Source organism: Hibiscus syriacus, unplaced genomic scaffold (genome assembly GCF_006381635.1).
Source record: "Hibiscus syriacus cultivar Baekdansim isolate YM2019G1 unplaced genomic scaffold, ASM638163v2 tig00110450_pilon, whole genome shotgun sequence".
Lineage (NCBI taxonomy): Eukaryota > Viridiplantae > Streptophyta > Magnoliopsida > Malvales > Malvaceae > Hibiscus > Hibiscus syriacus.
In genome coordinates, this window is record NW_024062743.1 from 10,824,179 (window position 1) to 10,847,363 (window position 23,185).

Consider the following 23,185-nt stretch of genomic DNA (forward strand, 5'->3'; position numbering starts at 1 on the left):
ATACTAACTTCGGTTAAAGGAGCGATTATTATCTATAACGATTAAAAGAATAATTGAGAATCTTTAACAGAGACAATTTTATTACAGCTCTAACCTAATTTATAATAAAAGAAGTTGCGGAGAGGGGGATCCCAAACATTGGATACCGACATTACAGGGATTTGAACACCATCCGAAGACATTACGGTAAACATGATTTGTGTCCGTCAGAAAACAAAAACCAAGGATTTGTTTATTTGTCCCCATGTACCTTCTTCGATACAACTCCCACGCAACAACAAAGAAATTAACGATACAACGAAGCTCTCAAGATTTTAGGGTCGAAACCTTAGTTAACCGGAAATGATCAATATCAATTCATCCAACCACTTAATGATAAATAAATAATTTATTCATTCATACAATCCAGTAATAACTTTAACATATTTTTTATACTCTCTTTATCTCCTCGCAACTCTATTTTCATTATCCATTTCACCCCCAAACCGTTAATTTTTTTAAGCAAAAATCTTTGACTAATAATATCAATCCATATGACATTTCTGATCAAATGACTTGAATGAGAAGAATGGCAGATTCTCTAATTTCATTTTTATTTACTTTAGTCCTTAAATATTTTATTTTATAGTACATTGATTTTTATTTATTTTTAAAGTTTATAATTTATTTTAATATTTATTATTAGAGAAAACTTCCTTAACTTTATCCGTTGACTGGTTAATACACTAAACTTTTAATTTTATTAATTATAGAATTGAACTTTAGTTTTATATTCAATTACATCACTCTGCTAATAGTCATTAAGAAAACGATGACATGCTTAATAATTACTGACATGACATGTCACACCAAAAGACGTAATTTTGGTGCCTAAAATGATACCATTTTAGATAGGGTGTATCAATTTTGCCATTGAATTTTTAAACAATTTAATTTTTTGGCACAATATTTTTTGGTAGCCCATAGCAGCCAATCACTGATTGTCTTTTGCAGCAAAATTTGAACTTAAAGGTTAGCATTCCACTCCTCATAAGATTAGTTTTTTCACGAAAGTTTGATACCAATCTAGCTGCGAAATATGACCAATGGAAGGCGATGCTTGGTTGTAGGCGACGTCCGGAAAGTTTAGTACTAATAAAAGAAAATTGTTTGAAAGTTAGCGGTAAAATCAATACCCCTCAAAGTTTTTTTGGTTGCCCTACTGGTCCTAAGACTTTGCCTTGACTAATTTGGACCGACTCGCGTCACACACCAGATTTTGGTGGTTATATCTCCCAACAGGAATTTTTTTGCATACACAAGGACTTGAACTCAAGACATTGCTTAAGCAATACCACTTGAATCAACCCTTGTTGGTGATATACCCTTAACGTTCAGCGTCTAAAATGATATAGTTTTGGTAGGGTAGGCCACATCAAAAACCATTAGTCGTTTCATCATCTTGGTAGAGCACAAGGTTCTTAACCTTGAGGTCGCGGAATCGAGTCATATGGAGGGCATTTCATAATTTGGAGGTCTCCTACGGAAGCTGCTCTCAACCTAGTGTTGGGGGCAGCCTACTATCTTACCTCCCCCTTACCCCATTACATATGGGAACAAGGGACAACCATTTTTAGTGATATAAACAAATCAAAGCAAAATTCAATAGTATTTGAAGTTGTTCCCCTTATTATTATTAATAATAATCATGGAAAAACTAAATTTTAGTAAATCTTATATTATCATTTTAACGCAAGATTGTAGTCAAATATCATTTACAATCGATATTATGACCATAAGGAGAAGTATAACCCAAAAATAGAAATATTAGACTTGTAAGTGTAAAAGTAAGAAGAAAAATCTTTATCCTTCTGAAGATAGAATTGAAGTCCTTTTCAAGTCATAACATTGAACCTTCATTTGTATAACAATTATGGGTCAATCAGCTGTTTTTTCCACAATAATTCTAAGAAACTCCATATCACTACTGGTTTCATTTTCCTTTTCAAAACTTCGGTGGAAAGTGATACTTTGGGATTGGTTTCGAAGGATGGATCAAGGGGTGGGCGGGATAATCGTATTATGAAATTTTCAATTTTTTATATTTTGAATTTTCTTGTGTATGTTTTATTGATAATTTGTTTTCTCTCTTCTAAAATTTTATAAGATCTTCCCATGATATAAAATTAAGCGTTCGTCCTTACTGTTTTCCATATGTTGCTACTCAATTAAAAAAAAGTAAAAAACCCTGTCATATTCAAACATATATAGTCTATCTATATTTTGCCAAAAGTCTACAACAACTCCCCCATATATATTATACAATATTGGTTCCCCATACGTACAAGAATAAGAGCAGACTTTCCATGCTTAACTAATATTGATTTTGGTTTACAAGTGAAAAGTCTAATCCCAAAGTTTTGGGGAAATTATGCATGACTACATTACTAAAAAAAAACTTATTTATTTGTTCTCAATACTTAGTTTGGAATTCTATTGCCTTCTTTTTTTTCTCTTTTAGGGCACTATAGCCAAATAAGTACTTGCAAGTAAGTGAACACACAGATATTTTCAAAGAAGCGACATTTGCATCACAACAAACACTAGAAGGTTATATTATTCGCTGGAGCGGTAATATTGGCGGATAGTAAGCCTTACTAATATAGGGATGAATCAAGGGAATTGACGGTGCGGTTTATCCTCATCTAAAACTTTTAAATTTTCATATAATTTATATAATTTATTTTTATACTCTAAAATTTTATAAAGACGTAATACCAAAATAAGTGTTCAAATTATATTATTTTTTGTGCCTAAACTATTTTTTTACTCATCCAGGTGCATGATATTATAAATGTTACCCATTTAGGTGTCTGGGCCATCAAAGACGTTAATTTCTATAGTTAAGTGACACATGTCATAATCTTGTATTTTAATTTTTTTTAAATATTAAAAATATTATTATATTTATAAAAAAAACTTAATTTCTCTTAAATTATAAAATATCACCCAAATCCCTAAAATCCTCAAATCCTAACCTTAACCCGCCGATGCCGCTTTTTCCGGCCACAACAACCGCCGCCGACATAGCCCTTGCCATCCTCCTAGTCATACGCCATCAAAGTTGTTGTCGATTGGCTGTCGGAGTCGCTGGGATTGCGATTTTCAACCTATGGTTCACATAGTATAAAACGTCAATTATCATCGATCGACCATCGACCGGTCACGATTTCATAGGGGTTTTGGTTAACGGGGGGAGAGGACGTCTGGTGGAGCTTCTTCAACGGCAAAAGGCAGCGGCAGAAGTAGGTTTAGGGGTTGAAATGAAGGTTTTCAAAGTTTTGGGTTTATTTCAAAATTTGTGTTTTCTTTTTTTAGAAATATATATATATAATTTTAATTTTAAATAAAAATTTTAAATTTATTAGAATGTGACACATGTCACTTAACGGAGAAATTAACACAGTTGACGACCCAGACACCTAAATGGATAATGTTTGTAACGTTAGGCAGCTGGATGAGTCAAAAAATAGCTTAGGCACCTATTTGAAAAAAGTGGTATAGTTTAGCCACTTATTTTGGTATTAAGTCTTTTATAAATTTTGCACTCTTTAACATTGAATTTTTTGTCCATCCCTACCTACTAGCCGATCTGAGTTGCTTGTTTACTGTTTTAAAAGATTTTTAGATGTTAAAATCTCATCCCCGAGTTGCTTTACCAAAATGGCCCCAGTTTTCACTTTTTAAATAGTGAAAAGAAGTTGCAGATTTTCAAACAATGTAAGCGGGTCTTGTGGGGGAGAAAAGCCTTGGGATTTGCTTGCTTCCAAAATCCAAAACGATTCCCTGCCACGCCCTAAGATTCCAAACCATATTTAGTTCTGAAGCAAACTCAATGAAATTACTGACATTATAATTTTATAACCTCAATTACAAAGACAATACAGGCTAAATATAAGGGTACATCCAAGAACAAATGATTCATGAGCACTTACCAGTCACGTTGGTTGGTGCAAGTGAAACCAAACCAGGTGTTATCGAATTCAAAAATCCATGTAAAAATACTGAAGGCAAGAGTCTTCCAAAATCTGCCAAGTGGATGGCAATACTTTAAATAATGTAAAAGTCGAGTGGCAAATTAGTAATCAAGACCCTTTATAAACTCCATATGAGAACATGATTCATGATTCCCCTACACCAAAAAAAAAATAGAAAATAATAATGGTGGTTGGTCCTTCTTCTTCCTTAAGCTCCATGAAAATCAAAACTCTAATCCACAACCTTCTGTATGCTCAGGTTTGTCGTCTATTCCGAGCGTTTTCGAAAGCAAAGTCTACTTTCCTTCAAATTTATGAACAAAACAAGCCTATACGATACTTGATTTCCAGCTCAAGGACCACAAAGCACAAGCACAAGAAGCTCTTCTTTGGTTCATTTAGGCTACACTACAACTGGTGTTCTTCCCATGTTACACCGGTTCCGGCTCCGGTACTCGAAGGCTGCACGGCAACTCATTCGTACTACGGTTCAGTGATTCCAGCTGGTGAGCAATGTGAGGAGGATACAGTGGAGTCTGAGCTCTCAGGTTACCTTCAATGGCTAGAAGAAAAGAAGGGTAATGGGAATTGTACGGCCGAGACGGATCTCAATGAGATTGATAAGCTAGCAGAAATGTTTATAGCCGATTGTCATGAAAAGTTTAGGTTGGAGAAGCAAGAGTCTTACAGGAGATTCCAGGAAATGATGGCTAGAAGCATGTGAAGGTTTTTTCTCTTTATTATTACTTCATAATCTTTCTTTGTATGCGATTTTCTTTCCACTTCCGAGATCACGTATAATTAGTGGGAATAATCTTAACAAATTCAGTGAAAATTTCCCAGATTTTTATATCTCTTTCTTTGAGACGGCTGGAAGATGAAAGGTCGATTCTATAGTTATGGCCAAAAGAAATATACTATTATGATGGAGAGATAAGTGTAATGCATATCCACTTTCTTTAATATATTAGGTTAATTTGGGATCAGTAACTTCAACGCTTGTTAAAGTTATTGTGTTGTTGCACTTCCACCAATGTAATTAAGCCAGCTTTTTCAAGCCAACAAACACACACACACACACACAATATAGATTGGCCAACCTGTGTAAGAACCGTGAACATCCCAAGCAGGTCATTTCGGTGGTCCAATTATTGCTTCACCTGGAAGGGTACAATATTCATGATTTCCTGGTCACCAAACTAGGTTTGGTCCGACAATATCGCACGCCGTCTCGTAATTTGTGCTAATCATTTTGTTTATCTAGAACTGTTCCAGCGAGCCACATGTAAATCCTCATATTACATTTGTTGACGAGGAAATTGAAGTTGCGATGGAGAAAGCCCATTTTCCTAAAGAATGACACATTATTCAATCTTTCCAGTGACCGTATGCCGTATAATGTTCCATGTTCTAATTCCTTTATCCCTAATTTTTACGAGGTCAAAGCAAATCGGAGGATCCTCTTGATCTTTTCAAAACAATAATATGAAGCACCCCCCAAAGAAAGGCAAAGTAAAGGAGAACATTTTTGTTTTGAACCTACCCCAATTCATAAAAATGGAATGATGATGTTGATGAATCTCATATATGATCAAAGGAACATGTACATGGTCATGGCATGAAGCTGGTGACATAAGGTATCATTGACATAGTCAAAACATACATCCTTATTAATTTTCAATATATAAATCAACACTTTTGGATAGTCGATACTCTATGAGATGATTCTCTTCTTAATACTAAAGTTGAGATAGAAGCAAGAGGAATCATTTTTTTTCAATCTTTTGGTAGTGCATTTCTTTATATCATTTTAAATTTCCAAAAAGTTTTAGATAAGACATTAATATAATCGTTGCATTAGATCCCGTCATCAACCTTTGATCGTTACCATCGCCTTCAACTGTTGAACCCCTTTTAATTCATTATTTTCTGTCTCCTAAATGCGAATTCAATGTTCATTTCATAAGAGAGATGACTCCAACTCTACAAATTTGATATCCACTCCCCTTTTAGACCAACTGAAACTATGGCCCAAGCATCAAAATGACAAACTTAAATGCCTCAAACAAAAGCTTTCATCTTAATTTTCCATACGACCAGTCGTAATTAATGAAAGTGTTTATTTAATCTGACAAAAAATTGAATAAAAAAATAAATGAAAGTGACCATTTTAATAATTTGTCACCGATTATATACTAGACTTCTATATAATGTGCAAGAAATCAAAATTATTACCTTGATATAATGAAAATAGGTTCCTATATAATGTGCAAGAAATCAAAAATTATTAGCTTTGTAATGAAAAATAAACTTCAAAGATTATGCTACTTCTTAAAGACTTACTTCTCACTAATCTTTCGTAGTAATCCTTGTTCTGCAGGAACTAGTTTTCTTGTAATATTTCTTATTATTGTTGAAACATGTCCTTATATAAGACGTATACACATAAACCTCATTGAACAATACAATATACCATAATCTGTATATAAGAACTTCATAATACCACACCCGTACATGAGTTTCATAAAGCATTACTTAATACACTTTGATCCCATCCAATCAATCCGATCCGTTGATCTTGTGATCCAATCCGAAAATTCGAATGTCCATTTCATTTTTTTGTTTTAGATAATTCAGATTGGATATCCAAAAAGATTCAGATAATCGGAACGGGTATAGGTAAGATAAATTCTAATTTTGGCTTTTAGCCCAATAAATGAATAATCCACTAACTCATTAAAAATCTAATTCAATAAAAATTATGATATTTAATTATTTATTGTTTTTGAGTAATTAAATATATGTATATAATATAGTAGAGGCGTCGAACAAGTTATATTAAATCACAAAATATAAAATAAAAAAATTATTTTTATGTCAAATTAAATTTTATATTTAGATATTTGATCTGAAAAATCAGATATATGAAAATTCAAATATTCAATTTTTCCAATCAGATATGAATTATTATTTTATATATCCGAAATTTTCGGATATCCAAATTTTCATATCGGATCTAATATCTGAATTTACACTCCTAATCCCAACATACAAAGTTCATATATTACAGCCAAGTGGTAAGCAAAAAATTTTCTATTAGGGTTGATTTAAGTGGTAAACAACTTAATATCGCTTAAGCAAAGTCTTAGGTTCAAGTCATTGTGTATGCAAAAAATTCCACTGAGAGACACCCACCAAATTTAAGTGTGCGACTAGGGTCAGTCTAAATTAATTAAGACGAAGCCTTTAAACTAGAGGGCAATCAAAAAAATATATTTTTTAAGTTTTCAGATATCCTTCGTGGAATTAAAAAAAAATCTTCTCTACAAGCGATCCATATAAGAAAACATAAAAATAAAGCTTATTTTGCAATATATAAACAAATCAATTTGAAGGAATTCAAGCAGTTGTAGTTTTATATCAAATCGAATAAAATCCACGTGGTTAGATGAAGGGAGTGACAAAATTCACCAAGACTGCAAGCGTAGGTTAAAAGATGTGCACATTGAGATTAGCCAAAGTCTAATATGTAATTGATTGCACAAGACCACTAGCAGCCGATCATCCATAAATATTTTTGCTGTCGTTCCAAATAACAAGGCTGATCATACTCAGCTGCCTGTTTTCTCCCACGGATATGACCCTGGGAACCGGCAGAAGGGCTTGAAAATGCATGAAAATCATAAACCGTCTCTCTACAACTCGTCTAATCCTCGACAACTTAATCACCCTGTAAGCAGTACAGCTGACGAATGTTTCCGGAAGCTGCCATGTTATTACAAAAACGGAAACCCAGTAAACACCTTCAAGAACCAACGGCTATGATGGTTACAGTTGGTAAACCACAAAAGATGTAAATGGTAGATTACCGTATAACCAGTCCTTGAAGTATACGTGAAGGGCCGATGATAGCTCTCTTTTACGATTTTCTTCTAGTGGAGCTTCTCTCAATATTTGCTTTATCTCATGCAAATTCTTTTGCTGTCAATAACATCACAAAGAAATCAAAAATTCAGTTGAGTCGATATTAGATAGATCAATAAAAGTTAAGTAGCCACCAGTCCAATATCAAAACCGCTTTAGGCCGAGTGCCTTTACATTTCTTTGTTGAGATGTCAAGTATGCATCAGGTAAGGGGAAAGGATTATCCTTTGTCAACCCTGTGGATTCGCCTTCAAACCAGTTCGGGATCTGCGGATTAAAAACTGCTAATGTCAAGCACAAGAAGATCAAACTATGGACAGATAATAACATATTAGCATACAAGCTAAGCTATTAAATACACAAGCATACCAGAAAATTTGTGAACTGATCAGAATCCAAGAGTGCAGCTGACTCGGCTTGAGCATCAGAAACACCTGCAGGATGAGATAACGAATCATGCGGATCAACAGCTCCAAGTGCCAAAGGTTCATCCCATTTATTGATGGTGGCTTTAATGCCAACTTCAGTCATGTGCTCCTCCAACTGAGAGTAGAACGTGTTATATGGTGCCACCTGGTGAAATTTAAATTAAAGAATTTAAAAAAAGTCATTCTTCCTGAACGTTGAACTTCATAATGGTGATAACACCCAAAAACCTTGTCAAAACAATTGTAATGTGATTCTAAAAGGTGAAAGCTGTGTTAAAAAAAGAATAATGAATGGTCTGTAAGGGCCCATTTCCTGATATTTTTATGCAATATGCTAAATCAAATATTTATAGCAGCAATTGCATTAATATCGCCAGAACAAAATCCCCCAGACCCATCCATTGCAAGCTGACAGATGGTCGGAATAGACTGTAAATGTGAACCAACATGATGGAAAAGAACACGAAAATTTCAGGATCAGCCTAAACAAACTTTTAACAAAAATTAAACTATAGTGCCAAGTTGTCAAAATCTGCTAATGGTTAAGCATTTTATATGCAAAGAAATTTATTATAACCGTACAAGTGGATTTGGATTTGGTTGCGTAAAGCAGAGATGTGATGGACAGTGGAGAATAAGTAGGAGAAGGAAGAAAAGGGGTGGATAGCACTTCAATACAAGGGACCTGTCATGACCACGGCCAAAACAGTATCAACCCCAGGGTGGGGCAGTGAGTTTGGCTGACCTGATGAAGTTGAAAGGACAAAGAACATGAGAAGTGGCTAACAAAAAGACACACCACTCTGGAGGAAAATAAGAAAATACAAGTTAATTTTGATGAATTCAATTTTCTTCCCCGTGCATTAACAATTTTTCAAAATTAAAACTAGTAGAGCATTTACTTAGAAATGGATTCTTTATGGCTTCTCATCTCAGAAACTCAAATGTGATCAAATTAAATTCTCATTGCACCTGCAAAAGAGGATGCTTCTGACTCACTCACCTGTAGCTTGTGGTTATCGCCAACAATAAGGGGACGCTGGTTCACTCCCAAAAAGAATAAACACTCACGACAATTTACAATGCAGACTCGTTTTGTAGCTATAATCACATGAACTCGTTCACAATGTTCAACTCTTACTGCCTGCAATGAAGAAAAATCATATTACGTTCATCCATCAATTGAGAGCACGTTATTACTTGAACTCAAAATGAATTGATAGTTAACAGGGTGTAATCATCATGATTAATGATTTACAATAAACTGTTATAAAATATGTAAAAGGAATTGATGGGGAGAGCATATAAACTGCTCCCATAAGAGAAGAATTATTGCAAGCAAGTAAAGAATATTAGAGGCAAAACCATAACTTCAAATAGTATCGAGATTTATGAGCATATCATGTAAGCATAAAAACATCTGCAATTGATATAAAAATCTTAGCAATAGTAACTGATTGTGGGCGTGTGGACATATTTCAGTTCATACAAATTCTTTTTGTGATTTTGGCATAGCCAGGAAATGGAGCAGAGACGAAGAAAGGATTTTCTCTGAAACATTTGTTGAGTATTGTATACAAAATAAAAACACAATAACAAACATCAGATGATAGAATTTCAGACAGACAAAACCCTTTACTTTCACTCAATGACATTCTAATCATAAAGAATTCATAGATCACGGACAGACTGATAGAAGCAAGGCAGATTAAATGGAAGACACACAAGTTAGTCCTGTCCCAAAAGTCAAAACATATGGAAACAACTGAGTAACTTCTTTAGCAGGGATGGACATTTTCTAGTCAGTAGAATCGCATCCAATACGTACACTAACAAAGAGAGATCAAAGAAAAATCTAGTTCCAGCGTACCAGTTCAAAATACCATTGAGAAGTTTTCAGCAATTCAAAAAGACAATGCTGAACTAAAAAGAGGAAAACAAATTTGCACCCGAATTCCACATTCGAGTATATAAGAATACTTCCAATAGATCCAAAATTAGTGCAACATAAATAGAAGAAAGAGGAAAGGCAATGATACCTTGCCAACAGCTCCAAGAACTATAGTAGCATCAGAGCAACCATAAATGGTAGCATATCTCAAAGGCGCTAGAATGTAAATAACTGAATCATAGCAATTAATTACCTGAAATTATAAAATAATGTAAAGTTAGAGGTGTTTTACATCACAGAGTTATAAAACCAAACAATAATAAAGAATTAGATCAAAGTTGTTTTTTTTTTATAAGAATTTCAGGCCTCATTAAAAACCCCTTTTTTGATTAATGGATCTTTTAAGAAAGCTCCTTAATCAGCGGAAGGAGAAAAAGAGTACCTTAGGAATATATTAATCATAAGTAAAGTACATAGGATACAACCAGAAAACACACTTAAACATAACCACATAAGATCGTAAACACAAAAACAACCAAACTACCCTTAAACATCAAAACTAACTCAACCCCTAAACATCGAAAAACCACCAATAACCTACAAAGAAACCTCTAACACAAACAAAATAATTCATCCAATCTCCTGTTTAGCCAGAGAATCCGCCTCATAATTGCACCTCCTCGAGATGTGTCTTACAATGATCTGCCTGTCCAAAACAATAGAGACAATTTTTTCCACCATCGAACTAAAAAAAGGAGATGAAGTTGGCTGCAGAATCCAATCCACTGCTGCTTTACAATCACTCTCTACTATTAATCTTCCCTTCATTGCCCACTCTGACGAGAGAAAGAAATCAATGCTTTCTCCATGGCTTTCAGCTCAGCCAATGGAGGGGGACCTATACCAACAACACTCGAAAAAGACCCTAGGACTTTGTTGTTCGAGTCTCTTAAAAAGCCCCCAATTCCCCCAACAACCCATCCCCACTGACTGCCCCATCAACGTTAACCTTGAAAAAATGAACTGGTGGAGGACGCCAACCCTGAAACTTTAATTTATTGGGTGCCTTAATCTGAAGCTTATCTGCAATAGTAGGGTCCCCCACAAGGGAGTCAACCTGAATAATGACATTCAAATGCTTAGCCAGAAACCATTTAGCCAATCTAAATATGCAAATGAAGGATAGAGCAGAAACATCCAACTTCCAATTCTCAAAAACCACCAAGTTTCCAGCCTTCCAAACTGACCATAGAACAACTCCCGGTATAAAACTCCATATTTGAGAATTTGGCCTCAGGTCAGACCAAGAACACAGCAAGGAAAGAGGATCTTTCGGCAAGACAGACGAGATATCCCATAACCTTAAAAAACTGCTCCATAGGTTCCCTGCAACCGAGCAGGAGATGAAAAGATGCTGAACTGTTTCATCTTGCTTTGAACACAGGGTGCATAAAACCTCTTCCAAAGAAACTCCTCTTTTAATCAACTCCGTTCTAACCGCTAGTCTTTGATGTGAAACCTGCCACAGAAAAGTTTCAACTCTTGGAGGAGCCATTCCTGACCAAACGAACCTTTTCCAATTAAACTGACCCCCTGAGTAGGATGAAAGAGTCAACCTACATGCTTTAACCTAGAATAAACCATCTCCCTTCCCCGACCAAAACAGAAAAGCATCCACCGTATCAGACAGAACCACATTCTCCAGCAGAGACATAAGTTGAATCCAATAATCCATTTCCCAATCACATAAATACCTTCTCGTTTGAAAATTCCAGACCCATCTGTTATTCACCAGACAGCCAAACTCTGAAACTTTTCCCCACTTGTTATTCGAGAGAACATAAATCCTTGGAAATTGGTTCTTTAAAGAATCCTTGTTTATCCACACATCATGCCAAAATTCAATAAACTTGCCATTTCCCACTTGAATCTTAGTGTGGGATCTCAATCCTTGTCCAATTGTGTCATCTTCAAAATAATTCTTTGTAATACCCTTCCAAATCCATGAGTCCGAAGGAGAGCATACCTTACTAATAGCTAGGGACAGATTATTCACATTAAATTTGTTACACATCAAATTTTTCCAGAGGGATTCTTTTTCATTCGCGAACTTCCAGACCCATTTACCTAGCAACACTTTGTTAGCAAATTTGAGATCCAAGATTCCCAAACCTCCCTCCTCGAGGGGTTTACATACCCTCTCCCAATTCACCCAGTGAATTCGACTTGTAAAATAACCTTCCCCCCACAGAAAGTTAGCCATTAATGAATTTAACTTCCTATACACCTTACACGGAATTCTGAAAATAGAGAGGAAGAAAATCGGCATTGAGGACAGAACTGATTTTATCAACACTAATCTGCCCGCCATTGACAGTGTTGCTGCTTTCCAACCTGACAATTTTTTGGAAAAACCTTGGATGATCGGCTCCCATAGAACCTCTGAATTTCTCTTTGCACCTAAGGGTAAGCCTAGATACACTGTGGGAAAAACACCCACACCACAACCAGCCTTCATTGCCCATTCATTTAATAATTCGTTCTCCACATTGATGTCATACAAATTGCTCTTGGACAAATTTAAATGAAGCCCTGTCATTATGCTAAATATCCTTAACACTCTCTTAATATTCAGAATATAAGTAGGGGAATCACAGCAAAACAAAATCAAGTCATCAGCAAACTGTAGATGGGTTAGATTAAAGGAATCCAATCTTCCAATAGCGAAACCTTGAAATAGTCCCAAGTCAGCCGCTTTGCTTAACATAAGATTAAGAAGTTCCCCCACTAAGTTGAACAATAGAGGGGACAAACTACACCCTTGTCTCAACCCTTTACCCATCGAAAACTCTTCAGTTGGGGAGCCATTCACTAACACCGAGATAGACGCCGTGGAAAGGCAACATTCTATCCAAGAGACCCATTTCTCTCCAAATCCCATAATCCTCATTAATCTGAAGATAATTGGTCATTCAACCGAGTCATAAGCTCTCTGAAAATCAGCTTTGAACACCACCCCTTTCAGCCCTAGCTTCCTCTAATAGTATATGCCTTCGTTTGCAAGAAAAGCACAATCTAAAAGTTGTCTACCCGGAATAAAAGCAAACTGTGAAGGGTTCACAATATCTTTAATCACTGACACTAATCTCTTCGATAGAACTTTGGAGACGATTTTATAAAGACTGCCCACAAGACTTATTGGTCAGTAATCTTCAATACCTTCCGGGTTGATTTTCTTCGGAATCAAAGAAATAAAAGCGTGATTTACCCCATGATCCCACTTCCTCCCACAGTAGAAATCATCCATAAACTTCATTATTTGCACCTTACGAGACGGCCAGAATTTCTTAAAAAAACCCATCGTAAAGCCATCGGGCCCTGGAGCTTTGGAACTGTCCGAGGAGAAAATAGCATCCCTAACTTCCTCTTCTGAGAATTTAATCTCCAGGAAGTTCCTTTGATCAACTCTCAACTCTGCAAACTTCAAATTCAGTTCCTCTACCTCCAAAATATCTTTGGAGTTATAAATCTTCTTAAAGAATTGAGAGACATAAGCTTTAATCTGATCCGGATCTTTCAGCTCCTAACCATCCACTCTCAAAGCCGAAATGGTGTTAATTCTGTTTCTGTTAACAGCACAAAGGTGGAAGAACCTAGTATTTCTATCACCATCTTTGATCCATTTCACCCTCGACTTTTGGATCCAAATACTTTCTTCAATCCTGTGCATTTTCCAAAGCTTCTTTCTTGAGGTTAGGAGCTGTTCACAGTCCTAAGTAGAAAGCCCGCTGCCTTGCGCCTTAACTTCCAATCCATTAATTTTACTCTCCAACACTGTGATAGCTTCTGAAATCCCCTCTTTACTTCTGATTGGCCACTCCTTGATTCGTTTTTTTGCACCTTGTAGCAGATTAAAAAGCCCTCTTCCCCCTCTACTTATGACCCGATCTGTCAAAGCATTATGGACCATGTCTTTAAAACCTTCTTCCTCCAGCATATAATTAAAAAGGAGAAAAGGTTTAGGTCCCCAATTTTTCCCATCTACAACTATAACCACCGGATTATGATCAGATAATGATTTTGGAAGCAGTTTCTGGACGACCTTAGGAAAGCAAACTAAGAAACTGCTACTCAATAAGAAACGATCCAATCTAACCCAAGTAGAAATCTCTCTATTGTTACCCCACGTGAAAGTGCCTCCTACCAAAGGAAGGTCTAATAAATTAGATTGTTGCAAAAAATTCCTTAGCAAACCCATTGAATGTCAATTTTGTGAGGCACCAATCTTCTCCTTTTGGTCGAGATAAGCATTAAAATCTCCCCCGATGCAAACTGGCAGATTAACCGAATGAACATAGCTCAACAGCTGACTAAAAAACTCCTCATTTTCTTCCTCTACAGAAGGACCATACAAGTTAATAATAACACACCCCACGTTAGATACTTTGAACTTCCCTGATAACGCCTGAAATCTACTCTGATTATAAACCCTGCTAACCTCGAATGCATTCTCATTCCACAAACACATCAGACCACCAGCTGTCCCCTCCGCTGGCTGAAAACTTTCTCCCTTAAGCTGGAATCCTCTTAATTTCCTTCTAAGCCCCTTTTGATGTTTATTCAATTTTGTCTCCTGTAAAAGCAAAATAATCGGTTTATTCTTCTTCACTAGTCTCGACACCGCTCTAATTTTTTCCTTTCTCTCTAGTCCCTTGACATTCCACGAAATAATATTGCAATCCGACATATTCATTGTACACCAAAAACCTACTATAAGCAGAAGCTGGTCGACTAACCGGCTTCGCTTACCACCCCTGAACCATTCTCCAACTTTTTAATCTTATCAATAAAAACTTCCCTCCCTTCCTTGAAAGAAATGCCTAAAACCTGACAGACCTCCCATGTAGCTAATGCTTCCTCTAGTACTTTAGTGAAAGAGCGGGAGTAAACAGTTGTAACTTCTGCGTTTTCCAAAGCTTCTATGATTAAACCTCTTCTCTTCAATCTATACTTTATGTATTTCCCTGAAGCAGTAAAAGGGTATGCCACCACTCTATCTGGGAGGTTGCTACTAATAAGTGGAGCCAAAATCTTACTCTGATCCTGATCAGAACCTGTGATTTCCTTATCCTGACCTCTCTCCCCTTGACTTGATGAAAATTGCTTACAATTATGAAAGACGAACCTGTTCTGATTATGCTTATGGCTCCTCTCTGAACATAACCATACTTGTCTTGTTTTTAACCTTCTGTAAACTCTGGTAAAACGTCTACTACCCCTCGATCCTTCAGATATACTTCTTAATGACAAGCCTTTTGATACATGATAACCCAATTTCCATCTCCTATAACACTTCTCTTTCATTTGGGTGTTTTCCTGCTTATGCTTAATTACTTGGTTACCCATATCAACAACCTCAATATCCTGAATACCTTTATTCGCCTCCTCTACCATGTTACTACTTTTTTCCTTGACCGCTTCATAAGGTGATTTTATTTGGTCATGACTTTTAGTCTCAACCCCGTTTAAATTCTCATCAGGCTCAGCAGACACTTCACACCACTGGGCCGATGAAACAGACCTAGATTGCCAATCAGATTCTGCTTGTGTAGCATTAACCTTGTCTGCAGACTTATTACCAATCCTATTTGATCTTGGATTTTCCTGTTCAGGCCCAAACATCTTCTCCATTCCTAAATTTAAATTCAGCCCAATATCTTTGACAACTTTATCTTGCCCAGAGGTGACCCCTTCCAAGCTGAACACCCTTTTTCTCATATCAGAAGAAAACCCTGCCACTTTCTGTTGACTTCTAACCTCACCTAGGACTGTCCCCTCAACACATGGATCTGCCCACAGAAAATTTTTGTTTTCCACGTTAATATTCAAATTTCCATCGATCAGTGTGTCAACCCCATGAGAAACTCCCTGACCCCATGCTTCTATTTCATTCACAGAGTCTGACAACGTCTGCATATTCAACTGCCCTTGCAGACCTCCTCGAAAATCCCCTTTGCTCCCCTCCGATGAAGTCTCGTTCTCATAATCAAATGTCCCTTCCACAGTGTCGTCTTCTTCAGCCCCATCTTCAAGCTCAGGAAAAAAATCTTCACAACCTTCCACCTTAATCTTAATAACAAATGATCTTCCATATGTATTGATTGTGACTTGGGATGGAATATCGAACGGGCTCTCCACTCTTAACAACATATGAGCCACCCTGCAATCCACTCTAAGAGCTGTTTGATCCTTAATCCTCACTAATTTGCCCCATCTCGCTGCCAGACTAGAAAAGAAAGCAACTGACTAGCAATTTAAAGGAACACCCATCATGGATACTGCACAGTAAGGTAAAGGAACACATTTCTCCTCCATGACAGGCTCCAGCCTTTCAAACCAGAAAGACAATGCCTCCCATTTGTCCTCCACCGCTGCAACTTTCTCCTCCACGGACTTAAATACAATCAAACATGCATTTTTTACAAAGCCCCACCTTACCACCTTGACATTAAAACCCTCAGTCCTTAATACTCTTTGCACAAACTCAACTTCGAAAATCTGCTTGCATATACCAGTTAGGGATGATCTTAACCAAGACCTTTCTTCCATTGGAATATGAACTTCCAAAAGATTCTTAACCACCCCCTTATCTCCACGACTACTCATTTGCTGCCCCTCAATATTATTCCTTCCCACTACCGAATCCTTATAAGATCTTCCATCATGAAACTTATTCAGCAACTCCCTCCTCCTCGCGTCAACTTGGACAATTGATCTCTTCCCACTCGGCTCCACTACGCTATCGACTCCAGACCCCGCTCTAATAAAACGCTCTCGGCCCCGCGGAAAACTTCTCTTCTGATATTTCGCAATCGACACCGATATTCTCCTTCCATCTACCACAACGTTATTCATCCTATCCTTCGCATTAAACAGATCCTCCTTACTAGCAAAATGCACAAAAGCGAACGTATAATCCTTGTACTTTGGTCTCCTATTAACGAACGGAATGAACACCTTAATCACCTTGCCGAAATAACTAAAACGCTCCCATAAAACGTTTCTATGCACTCTCCTACTAAGATTATCTATGAAAGCTACCCATGCTCCTTCTCCAGGCAATGCTCAACCTCTGCCTGAAGACCCAAAACCAAGCTCCACGTTCACTCTCTCACTAGCTTTCTCACTCATCTCATCTCTTACCCGCTGTAAGGTCAGACTAAGATCCTTTGCAATTTTTTCACAGTCTCTATATGAAAGTTTTTCATTTAAGTCATCCTTCACAATTCGCTTTAGGAGCTCAGCACGCTGAACAACAGTCATAACTCGATCTGAGACCCACGATCGATTAAGGAAAACCTTGTCGAACGCTTATAGCCTACACGAGAATTAACTACAATTATAAATAGGAAAATAATTAGATCAAAGTTGTTGGCATGACCCAATTAGCACACTCCTTCAAAATTGAAGGTCCCAAGCCACATTTCACTACTACTAATAATCAAAATTATTTTTAATTTAATAAAAGCAAACTATTCAAAGTTGTTGACATGAACCAATTATTTTTTTAATTCAAATAAATTAAAGACAAATCGGAACTGTGTTGCTTATATATTTCAATCAATAACAAGATGATGATTGCAAGGACATTGAGGATGTCGACTTTGAAGAGGGTCATAATAAACATTATTGCCAAGAAAAAGGCCAATACCTAAATTGATAAAAAGCTTTTACTGTCAAGCAAGTGAAGGTTCTAATCCAACTTAGTGGGTCATAAGAAATCACAAAGCTTTTTACCAAAGACGGCCAATGCTCAACAGACTTCATCTGGTAGCATTCAAGAACAATTGCATTAAATATCCGATAAAAGTTTTGGATACATGCAGAAACCCCAACCATTCTAAGAAGAATTTATAGTAAAAGTTTGAAAATTTTGCAAATATGAAAAAACCCTGAACTCCTTTAAACTAAAATAGTACTAATTGAACCTAATGTGAAAACATGCTCTACTCTCCTCTTTCTAGTTTCAAGTAACTAAGCCATATCATGAGAGATAGTTGCCACTCAAGCCTTGTACCATAACCACCATTGTTCCGTCCATATATACATCATTTCAGTTATAAATGATTAGACAAAACAGAAACAATGTCAATAATATTTACCAACTTCAGCATCTTTATGCATCCCTCTTATTCTTCTCACTATTTGACCATAAGCAACAGATCAGTAAATAGTCCTACCTAAATTGCAATGCCATAACCTAATTTGAGTTCCTATAAAATATGCACCCCACGGAATCCATATGGCACTTAAATGACTCTAAAGTTGGGAGATCAATATAAGATTCCCGACCATGATACATCTACAGAGGTTTAGGTAACTTATTTCTTTTAAATGACTCACGAAAACAATACATGGATCCAACCCCATGAAAAATTCCAGGTGTTAGTGTTACTGAATCACAGTGCAAATAATAAACTAACCTTCACAGAAGAATGTTTAAGATCAGATGCCGGCTTTACATATGATGATTTAGAGACTCCCTCAATGAAGCAACAATTCCTCGTACTTTGTAAGGCTTTAGCTGAACTAGAACTAGAACTAGCATCAGGCATAGCAACATCCTGATCAGAGCCACCTTGAGGACCATTTTCTTTTGCGGATATTTTTTCAGTAAGATGCTGTAAAGAAGAAGCTATATTTTCTAGAAGCCAATCGTGAACTTGTGATGCTGGAACGGGAACAGCAGGCATGTCTGGGTATGAATTAGCAAAAAAGGGAGCAGCTTGGCTTAATGGAATTCCTTCAGATCCCTTATCACCAAATTGAATTAGAAATCCCAGGTGCTCAAATCCCTCCATAGTTAAAACCTGAAAGAAAACAAAAAGCCATAGGAGCTAATAACAAGCACAAACAAGTGGAAATGTAAGATATGCAACAATCTAGAAAGACCAATCATGAATAAATAGAAAGTGATTTATAAAAGCCTAGCTAATAAGAAAGAGGAAGACCATAATAAAGAGCACAGAAAATATTAGAACATAATAAGAAAATGAGAGAGAAACTATAAGGAAAATTATGTATGTAGGGAAAGGTAGAGGAAATAAGAACAAAGACTCACATAATCATGAAATTATATTCTTAACAATTTAAAAAGAAGTTTTAGCTTAAAATCAGTGATTACTGCAAAGCTGGCAAGGAGTTATTTTGTCCAACATGGGTCAAAATTGATTATAATTTCCGTCCATCATAAGCAATTTTTGGTTGCAAACGAATCCATTAGAAAAAAACACCAAAGCATAAAGGGGCAAGTTGCATTACAGGGATCCCATTATTTCATAATAAAAATCTCACCAAGTTATCTAGTAAGACAGACCAGGTTGCTTCCAAATACTAGAAAACAAACCACATGAAGACAATTTATAAGCATCAAAATTTACATTTGACCTCATTAGTATTCTGCACCGATATTTGGATCTATTAAGTGCAACCAATAAAATATTTTCTTCAGTGCTTTCACCTTTTATCCTTTGAAACTACAGTTTACACGCTGGAATTATAAAATTGCATTTCATTGAAGAACAACAAAGAACGTGAAGAATCAAAATGCAACAAGAATCACTAGTAAACAAAAATCTGCAATCCTTAATTTATATTTCAAATGTTTCAGTCTTGTTCGAATTGAGAATAACAAAACAAAACCCCAAATCAGAAAAAGAACACCCAACTACAGATAGCGTATTACAAACCAGAGAGTCTTCATCTTCCCCCTCCACAGGCTCTGACAAAAGAAAGAGAATATTTTCCAAATGCTTTTGAAGATGGGACAATTGATGGGCCTCTTCATCAGCCTGTGAAGGCATAAACCGACGTGTGTTGCTGCGGACAAGCTGTGATGATAAGAACCGCCAAGGTTAAGCCTAAGGGTTTGACTTACATAAAGTAAAATACTTCAATTAAGTTCCCCAGTAAATGTTACCACAATTATTACAATATCCATGTCCTACTATGAAGTAAAGCATGTAATTTTACTAACTCCCCAATAACAAAGTGCCAACTGCATTAATGATATTTGACAGCAAGTTTGAAGCATTAGACAGGGAACAAATAGAAACATGAACAATCAGACCCAGAAATTTAAAACAATTCTATTAATTAAACATGGCTATCCCTACTCAGGCTAAAAAAGAAACAATGCATCAGACAGGGAAGTAAAAACAAAAGGAAAAAAATACAACCAAGAAGACTACAAATCTTAAGCATATTGTTACTTTAATCTTATGACTTGTTTGATTTTCTCCTCCTAAAATGGTATTAAAGAAAAGGTAATACTTGAAAGCATTTATTCATTAAAAATGAATAGATAAACAAAATGAAACGTCAAGCTGACAAAATTGTTCTACATAAAGGTGTAAATGTAATCATTCATTCTATTTCTAAAAAATAATTGTATGTGCCATTTTGAGCTCTTAAAAATGTTGTTTTTTAGGGATATGCACATTCCCTTAGCAGATTGTCTATGCACTATATTCACTCTTCCTTTTTGTCTCAGGATACTAGGCCTGTAAAAGAACCGAATGAACACAAACATGGGTATGTTCATGTTCATGTTCGTTCGTTTAACTTTAACCGCACAAAGGAACGTAATTTCTTATCGTGTTCGTTCAATAAGGAATGTAGTTTATTCGGGTTCGTTCAAGTTTATTCGTTAAAATGATAATGGAACACAAATGAACGAACGTAAGCAAACAAAAACGAATAAACATAAAATTAATTAGGTTTATATTTGAGAAGAGCTTTTTTATTCAAAATAATTTTAGGGTTTATATTTTCTTTAATTGATTTGGGTATTTTTTATTTTAGTTTAAAATTAATTAGATTTCAAAATATTAATAGGTTTAAGGATAAAATTTATTACGTCATAATATTTTAAACGGGTCTAAAGATTGGGTTGAATATAAATGAACAAACATAAAAGAACGGATTACAGAACGTTCATGAACGTAAATGAACGAACGAGCCCTTTGTTCGTGTTTGTTAATTAAACTAACGTAAAATCTTGTTCATATTCGTTCGTTTAATAAATAAACAAACATAAATGAACTTCCCTCCTTTAATCTGGTTCCTTTACGGGCCTACAGTATACAAAAGCAAGAAGAAAAAAACTACTAAATAGTATTTTGCCAAACTGGAAAAAATTACATTTATTTAAAAATGAAAAATGGTAAAATGTAAAACATACTCCAACATAGTTATTCTATATAAATGCGTAATCATGCATTTTTGTATCGACGTAATTCTTCAAAATATTATCAAGTTTTGCATCTTAAAAGCACTGATTCTTCCAATTTTGAAAAAAGACAAAAATAACTCTTAAAACACCTTTCAATTGCCAAAACATAAGGGAACCACATTTCGTTCATTCCCAAATGCCAATCAAAAGCCAACATTTCGTGAATTTTATCAGCTTCTGGCATCAGAAGTATTCATTTTCCCAGAAGCAGCACGAATCTAACTTGTTAGTATTAAATGACATTGAAATTAAATCAATAAACGCCCAATTTTCAACAACCACAAACCCAATTCAAAATTGCACATATCAACAACACTTCACCAAAAAGACATAGCGAATTGGTCAAACTGCTTACCTGCAAAGGAGAAAGGGCCGACAAGAAACCGTCGAAAGCTGACGTTGAAGGCCAAACATCGGCAACCGCAACAGAGTCTTTATGCGAGCGAGGAACAAGCCTCTTATAAGATTGAATGTACAAAAACAGCAACAGATCACGCAAATCGGCACCGATGGAATCTACATCCTCGGGCCGGGCATTGACGAGTGGATCGGATTCGGAGTGGAGAACCGAGGCGAGGGTCTCAAGGATGAGACGCGCGTGGTTGTATGAGATCTGGAGCGCATCAGCGAGCGCCGCCGAGTCGACTCGGCGATTTGAGGAAGACGAGAGTTTTTGCTTGAGAGAAGATAGTGCTTGGACCGGGTCGGTGAATATGAGCTTCTGGATTGGTAAAAGGCCATGCTCGAAAGGCTCGCGTCGAGGGTGGAGGATAATGATGGTGCTAACGATTGGATTCGGGTCGCTCGTTGAAGTTGACGACTCTATGGGGTTGGTCATCGCTTAGAATTACAGAAATAGTTCCTTTTTTAAGCCAAAATGATAACACAAATCAATAATGTTGATGCAGAGGGGGGGAGCCTTACTGTGAGCTCGAGTCTAGCTCAACTATTTACGTGGCTATATTTTAGTGGATATACCTTTCCTAGATGTACTCAAAACATTTGTATTAATTAAGTGTAAACTATAATTATGACCACTTTACAGTTGCTTCTTTATTACATTCATCGTCATTATTTTAATTTTATTAATTAGATCATCTTAATATTTAAGTGTTATCAATTAAGTTATCAGTCATTAATATTTAATAAAATAACTAATGTGATTGTTAAAAAATTAATATAACTATAAATTTAATAAATTTAATCATACTTTTATAGTAAGAGAATGAACCGGATCAAACTTTAAAATCGGAGAAATATTTAATTTTACCTCAACAACTAATTCAATAATTAGTTTGTTTAGTATGATATCCACTAAGGGGTTGTTTGTTTGTCTCTTAATATAATAATTCAGCGTTGAATGATGAACCGTTCAGCATTCAGCGCGTTTGTTTCGCATCTTTGAATGATTCAGTGCTGAATGATTCACCACAGAAGTACATTCTGAATGATTCAGAGCTATTATCAAACAACATGTCACATTTAGAGCTAATTCATACAGAGTTAATTCATACAGAGCTTCTGAATCATTCAGTATTTGAATCATTCAGCACTTAATCATTCTGAAGTAAACAAACAGCTCCTAAGTCTCTTAAATAAAATTAAGGTTTCGAATCTTGGTGTTTTGTGAATA

General features: G+C 36.0%; 2 protein-coding genes across 2 annotated transcripts; one reads left to right on the forward strand and one right to left on the reverse strand.

Moving 5' to 3' along the window:
- Positions 1-4,185: 4,185 nt before the first annotated feature.
- Positions 4,186-5,673, forward strand: LOC120126060. Its single transcript, XM_039144361.1, has one exon. It carries the CDS (start codon positions 4,201-4,203, stop codon positions 4,738-4,740), a length of 540 nt encoding a protein of 179 aa, XP_039000292.1. The 5' UTR covers positions 4,186-4,200; the 3' UTR covers positions 4,741-5,673.
- A 1,801-nt stretch (positions 5,674-7,474) lies between these two features.
- Positions 7,475-22,451, reverse strand: LOC120126021 (TBCC domain-containing protein 1-like). The gene is made up of 9 exons (XM_039144326.1): positions 21,908-22,451; positions 20,009-20,149; positions 18,743-19,129; positions 10,408-10,512; positions 9,372-9,512; positions 8,310-8,513; positions 8,115-8,207; positions 7,886-7,997; positions 7,475-7,781 (listed from the first exon to the last, which is right to left on the reverse strand). The coding sequence occupies exons 1-9, from the start codon at positions 22,388-22,390 to the stop codon at positions 7,738-7,740; spliced, it is 1,710 nt and encodes a 569-aa protein (XP_039000257.1). The 5' UTR covers positions 22,391-22,451; the 3' UTR covers positions 7,475-7,737.
- Between the last annotated feature and the right edge of the window lie 734 nt (positions 22,452-23,185).